Source organism: Zea mays, chromosome 2, assembly GCF_902167145.1.
Source record: "Zea mays cultivar B73 chromosome 2, Zm-B73-REFERENCE-NAM-5.0, whole genome shotgun sequence".
Classification (NCBI taxonomy): Eukaryota; Viridiplantae; Streptophyta; class Magnoliopsida; order Poales; family Poaceae; genus Zea; species Zea mays.
Genome location: NC_050097.1, coordinates 197,090,251 through 197,097,333, shown reverse-complemented (window position 1 = coordinate 197,097,333; position 7,083 = coordinate 197,090,251). Strand labels below are relative to the sequence as shown.

Genomic DNA, 7,083 nt, shown 5'->3' with positions numbered 1-7,083 from the left:
TTGTTGAAGGGTTGATTCAAAATTCCCAAGTTGCGGTGAACTTGGTAAACTTGCGGGATTGATGGTTGAGAGTGGAAGACATAAACATCTACAATTGATATTTCGTCTAATTGAACTGGCTTTGATATTGCTAGTGGCAACTGCATATATAGAAATGGTTTTTTTCAGCTATGAAGTTAAGAAATAAAATGGTTGGTGAATGGTTAAATAATTCGTATGTATGATGTGCTATATTGAGAGACATATTTATAACTATTGAAGATGTTAAGAAATTGGCTGATGAATACTTATTTTATAATTTGCTTAATACTACTTCTGTCCCACAAAGAATGTCATTTGACTTTTTTATGAAGTTTGACCGGCTCGTCTTTTTTCCATAATTATCATTTATTTTCGTTTTGATTTAGTTTATCATATAATTTACTTTAACTATGAACTGAATTTTTCTACATTTTCACAAATATTTCGAATAAGACGAGACAATCAAACTTGTTGTCAAAAAAGTCAAACGACATACTTTGTGGGACGAAGGGAGTACTTTATTGCTCTATTTTGTCTTTAATATATGATAACTTTTAGGCTTTACCTATAGAAACGAAGGTACAATACATGACGAATAAGTATATTACTAGGAGATCCATATATTCTATCTCTTTAGACTCTATTTTACTCCCTCGGTACTAAAATAGCAATCGTTTTAGCTTTAGATTTTTATGTCTATATTCATATGAACGAACGATGATGAACCTAAACACATATATTAATTATTGTATAAATCTAGTAAAAAGGTAAAACGAATTTTAATTTGGGATGGTGGGAGTATTTTATTTGACTCATTATGTTTTGTAATTGTACTTTTGATGTATTGAAATCAGTCTAGTGCTCTATAGATCCGCCAACTAACCGTGCTACACTACAGTACTACACCACCCGTGCTATGCTTATATGTTATGTTGTGGAGTGGAAAGCGAGCATGCATGCATGCAGAATAGAACAGTCGTCTTCGAGAACGCAATCCCTGACCTGTCTCTTCTACATACCCATCCAGCTGCTTTGGGCCGCCGACGGACGATGCATGGCTACCGACCTACCGTACGCCACACCGGAATCCTAAGCTGCGAGGCAAAAGGCTTCCGTTTAGCGGTCAAAAGCTGAGCCTAAAGAAGGGCTGGGCTGGAGCAGCAGCATCCATCACGTTGCTTGCATGGCAAGGCTCGCTCGATCGGCACCATCATCATGCGTCCTCGTTACCTCTGAGAAACGGATCCAATCCGGTCGACGACGACCGGTCCCCGGCGATGATATGATGTGCTTGCCACTCGACCATCATCTCTTCTGTGCTAGCTTTACGTATACGTTTTCCTGGTGAGGTGAGATCGTCAGGGGAAAAAAAGAGAGAGAGAGTTCTTTCTCCTCTAAAGATCGCAACGACGGGAAACCAGACTGAACACAACACACAGCATCATGTTCCTTCTCTGAAGAAAGGAATGGAAGAAGCCTGACGAGCCGGGCGGGGTCGCGGGGACCAGCGGTCGGCGGCTGCTGCTTGCCTGCTGGATCTTTGCCGGTGTCCGTGGTGGCGCTCGTCACTCCGGGCCCGTAGCGTAGGTGGTGGCTGGCTGGCTGGTGAGCAGAGAGAGCACACGTACGTACACGGGCCCGTAGGTGGTGGCTGCGCGCCATTTGGCACTCTCTGCAGTTGTTGAGGCAGCGAAACTACGCGTCAGTAGTTCAGTACACATCACAAATTAATATGCAGAGCTCCCTCTTTAACTTGAAAGATGCACGGTGCCACCAGAGAATAAATTTGAACCCTTTTTTTTCCACCTCAAATCTTGTCTCTGGTGCTACCTACTGCTACCAATACCAACCAACCCCACCACCACTTCTTTTTCTTTTTTTTTTAAAAAAAAATCAAAGCTTGTGTGTGTGTGTTTTTTTATGGATTGGCAATAAATTGCTTATATGTGTGTGTATATTAATTAAAGGGTCGGCAGCTAGGTGGTGGAAGCCGTACCGTTGCAGAGGACTGGTTGGTGGTGGCTGGGTTTAATGTGGCCGTTTGGATCCGCGAATTAGCAGCCCAAATCTTTGTTTCGGGTGGACTGACAGACAGTCATGTGCAGCTACTACACGCGCGCGTGCAGCTGCTGCAGTGCTCCTGCAAATTGCTGCTCGGAGCTACGAGCGTCCAAATTATAACTGGTGTTGGACGATCCCCTCTTTTACCTTCCTTTTTTTTTTCTTCTTCCTTTTTCTCTCTTCCATTTCTCTTTTGAAATGACAACAGATTATTGCTGCGAACTGAAGCAAATAAATGCGTGTCGATCCCAAAACGGCAGCCGGCAGCTAGCCCCGAGCGAGATTGATCTGGATCCCAACAGAACAAAGAAGGTGAGGAGGTTGCAGGCTTAATAAAATTGGACTAGTTGACATGTTGCAGGTGAGGCTGTGACAGCTCGCGCATTTCTGCCGGGACCAGAACTAGAATGGTTTGAAACAGATATGATGGTACAGATCCTTTTCATTTATTTATTTACATGTTGCACGAAACGGAATTGAACAAGTCACGGAGACTGTAATTGGCGCGAAGACGGGAGGGTAAATCAATGAGGGGGCCGTGGAAAAAAAGAAAGAAAGAAAGACCGAGTCCTTCACGTATTTACCTCGCTGCCCAGTGGCCAGTGTACGCACATCACATTACAGCATGTAGCCTTGGATTCTACTGTTACCTGACGATAGAAATGTGGAGCGCCAACGGTTGGTTGGTTGGCAAGCCAACCGTGCCATGCATGCGGAGGCGGGAAAAAAAAGACAGAAGAAAACATTTACCGCGCTCCGCACACTACTAGTAGTAGCAAGTACTACTCCGTGTCGGTATCATTTTTTTTCCACTTGCAATTGTCTGGACCCACGTCCTAGTGACAGAGTCAAGTGACCAGGATAACCATCAATCAAATCAGCAAAAAAAAAATACTAAGACAAATGGTATCTGTGTCGGGGTTAGTGTCAGCTCCTAGACAGACTAGCCCGGACAAATTTTTACACTCGGATAAAAAAAAAGAGAGAGCAGGTTTATTTGTTGGAGACATTCTCCTCTTGTGCTGCTGGCCACAGGTTGCAGGTTCTACTACTGCTGCAGGTGAAGTGAAAAAACTGGAGATGCAGTGCAGGCACGCAGGAGTGGAGTAGAGATGGAACAGTTTCCCGAGCCCTGATCCTGATCCCTCGCGTCATCCTGGGATGGAGTGCCCGACTGCCCGAGGGGATCCTGTTCCTGAGGCAAGGGCACTGAAAGTAACAAACAACCCATGTGATGTGAGGGAGCCTTTTCAGCTCCCAGCTTCCCCTGTGTCTCTCTCCCAACTTCCCCAGGGAGGTCAGGGGCTGAGGGACACCATCGCAGTCGCAGACGCAGCCTTTTCTCATCGTCTTCTTCTAGACACGCAAAGTCATACTGCTGTTGTAGCATATACAGTAGGCAAATGGTTGGGGATCACCAGTGTGGTTTAGAAGCATCTCTATGGCTTGGATTTTGCCAACGAAAATCCGTATGCTGAGGAATTCGCAGTTTTCATCGGGATAGGACACTCGGAGTGTTGCTACCTTCGACTGTGCTCTCTGTTCTGCTGACAGGCAACCTGTAGGGTAGGCTCCCTCTGTCCGTCCTAACATTAACATAGGGGATGAAATGTGTACACACCATGGCTGGCTGGCTGCCTCAAATGTGAGCCTGTACTACTACAAATTGTAGCTAGTATATATACGTGCACTGTGACCAATGTAGGTGTAGCACAAGACACAAGGCCCAGGGACGAAAATCTGTTGCCTGGCATTTTCCTCTGTCATGATCCATCAGCTCTTCCATGTTCTTCAAGCTTGCGAGCTTGGATTTTCCAGTCATATCCTAGTGTGATGAGTGTGAGTGTGTGATACGATAGTTCGTACCACTGTACTACGAGGTAGTACGTACAAGTAGAGCAGAAACAAAGCTTGAGCTCAGAGCCTCAGTTTGTGTGCATGGAAAGAGCTCAAACGAATTCCTCCGTAAAAAAAAAGAAGAGAGCTCAAATGAACAGTTAGTTTTGGCGCTTGTAGAGGGAAAGTATACCTTCACCAGAGAGGTTCTTTACACTGCAAAGACTGATGGAAATAGAGAAACGAAAGAAAGAAAGAAAGAAACCATGCCGTGTCCTGACGATCAATGGAAGATTCGCTGTGTCCGTTCTCTCTCTTGCATTCGGACAAACACAGCCAAAAAAGTACACTCACCGTCGGAGCCATTTTTCGTTTGCCGAATCGACTTGATGGGCAGGGTATCTAGCTAATCCGTCCACCGCTGAGAGCGTTCAGTAAAGCGAGTTTGAAACAAAAAAAACCAAACTGGTCGCAGGATTATCATCTCACGATTAACAATTCCCGGACTCGGATAGATGTCTTGTTGTAAGAATTGGTGGATCTACCCAAATTAGCAGTTCCGTGTGTGCGCTGCACTGGTTCAGTATCAGTATCCACTCAACTATGATCTTACAATTAATGGCTGAATTTCCCAGACAATTTTACAGATTCGGCAGCAAGCAAAACTCAGATTATGATAGATAGTTCTGGCAGGTATCATAATTTACAAGATCTCTGTGAATTTCCGCTACAGCTTTTCTGTTTCTTTGAACTGCTTCCATTCAGTAACAGCAATTCATTTCTAGAGCTGCAACTTCTGCCTCACGCTAGCACAACAAAAGAAAGAAGAAGAAGGAGAAAAAAGAACGAATACTCAAAGAACACACACGTTATTTATAACAAAAACTATAATTTAATTTATACCATGGCCGTGGCCCGTGGGCAGCAGGAGCAGTAAACCAGAGGAGAGAAAAGAAAAGATCGAGGGGGAAGACCGGAAGAAGAAGAAGCCAAGAACTCGGAAGAACTCTCCAAGAAATCGACCGAGCCTGGAGGAAAGCCGGTGGCAAAGGCAAATCACGGCCGGATCGATCGCGGCATCACGATACCCGGATCCGCTTCTTGGGGGACAGCGACCGGAAGACGGTGGAGAGGTCGCGCGGGACGGCGACGAACACCCGCACGGGCGCGGGCGGCGGCTTCCGCTTGGCGGGCAGCCGCGGGGCCGGCGGCTTGCGCGGCGCCGGCGGGCACACGGCGGGCGACCGCAGCCTGCTCCCCTCCGACGTCGGCGTCGACGGCTCGCGATCCTCTTCCTCCGCGGCCTTCGCGCTGTCCACCGCCGACGACGCCGGCGACGGAGAGGACGAGGCCGAGGCCGAGGCCGAGGACGTGGCCGTGGCGGACGACGGCACCGGGGGCGGCAGAGGTGTAGTCTTGATGGGCGGCAACCCGGGGAGATCCTCGTCGACGGGTGACGCCATTATCTCTCCCCGCTCGAATTACCGACGGACTTATTCAACGGCGCTGTAAATTGGGATCGAGTTCTCCTCGTTGGTGGAGGGGGTGCAATTGCACGAGGTGGGTAGAGAGAGAGAGAGGGAGAGAGAGTAAGGTTGGGGCGGTAGCGCGAAGGCTGTTAAATAGCGGCGCTCTTCTACCTTCTTCGATGGAGAAGGGAGACAGAGAGAGAGAGGAGGAGGGGCACAACGAGAAGAGGATTACGAGGGCTATAATGGTAACTGCTGGGCTTTATAACATGAATTATTTATTGCTGGCAGGCAGTAATGCTGTTTACGTGGGTAATAAATCTTGCCAAAAAAAAGGCAGGTTGAGGTGAGTGAGTCGTTGTGTATTTTATTTTACATTTGCACCCCCAACTTGTTGATAGGATATACGTATACACCTAGCTACCTTCCTTTCTTTTCTAGTGGTTCCTAATACATTTCAAGTGTCTGAAAAATGACTTCCACTGAGGCGATAGGTGTCATCCATTATACAAAGCATGTATCGTCCATAATAATCTGTGTGCACTGTACATAAGCACTCATTAACGTGTCCGAAAAACTCGATACATACAATTGTTCCTCAACGGGCCTACGAAAATAAAACTAGTTAAATATGTTAGCATCTTTTTCCGACAGAATAAATATAGGTATTTGATTGTCAATTGATTTAGGATTTGCACACTAGGTCCAATACAAACAAATAAAAAAATCGTCCGTCCTAAACCCTAATTGCAAGAAATATGTCGGCGTTTCGACCCCGGGGGTCTCTAGACCGACGAGTAAATTGTCGCCGCGTGTCCCAGCCCAGATTGGTCGACGTGAGACGGAGCACGAAGGGGAAGAGACAGGCAAAAAGGGGAATCCCGCGGCCTTCGTGTTGCCCTGCGCCCAGGTCGGGTGCGCTTGCAGTAGGGGGGTTACAAGCGTCCGCGAGAGAGAGCCTTATGCGGTGGCCCGTTCTCCCGCGCGGTCAACCTTCTCGTACGAGAGCCCTGGACCTTCCTTTTATAGGCGTAAGGAGAGGGTCCAGGTGTACAATGGGGGTGTAACAGTGTGCTAACGTGTCTAGCAGAGAGGAGCTAGAGCCCTAAGTACATGTCATCGTGACAGCTGGAGAGGGTTTGGCGCCTTGTTCATGTGATGTCGTGGCCGTCGGAGGAGTGCTTGAGCCTTGCGAAAGTACAGCTGTCGGGGCTGTCGGATCCTTGCTGACGTCTCCTTACTTCCGTAAGGGGCTTGAGAGCCGCCGTCGTCATGGAGCACGCGGGAGCGCCATCATTACTTGTTTACCGGGGCGAGCCAGATGGGACGCCGGTCTTGTTCCCTGTATCCTGAGCTAGCTAGGGGTAGGGTAATGATGGCCTTCCCTGTGACGTGGCGGGTTAGAGCCCGAGGTCGGGCGAGGCGGAGGCTCCTCCGAGGCCAAGGCTGAGTCCGAGCCCTGGGGTTGGACGAGGCGGAGTCCGTCTTCCTGGGTCGAGGCTGAGTCCGAGCCCTGGGTCGGGCGAGGCGGAGACTGTCGGGGACCATAATTAGGGGTACCCTCAAGGCGCCTAATTCTCAGCTGGTAACCCCCATCAGCATAAAGCTGCAAAGGCCTGATGGGCACGATTAAGTCAGGGATCAGTCCACACGAGTGACTCGATCACGCTTCACCCGAGCCTAGCCTCGGCCAAAA

The 7,083-nt window shown here is 48.2% G+C and overlaps 1 protein-coding gene across 1 annotated transcript; it reads right to left on the bottom strand.

Annotated features, from left to right (window-relative positions):
• Window positions 1-4,573: 4,573 nt before the first annotated feature.
• On the bottom strand, window positions 4,574-5,496 carry LOC100275246 (uncharacterized). Its single transcript, NM_001149380.2, has one exon. The coding sequence runs from the start codon at window positions 5,379-5,381 to the stop codon at window positions 4,998-5,000; it is 384 nt and encodes a 127-aa protein (NP_001142852.2). The 5' UTR covers window positions 5,382-5,496; the 3' UTR covers window positions 4,574-4,997.
• Window positions 5,497-7,083: the final 1,587 nt, after the last annotated feature.

What these genes read in the sequence shown, in the direction of transcription:
- LOC100275246 (NM_001149380.2), bottom strand. Translation starts at nt 5,381, where the DNA reads ATGGCGTCACCCGTCGACGAGGATCTCCCCGGGTTGCCGCCCATCAAG.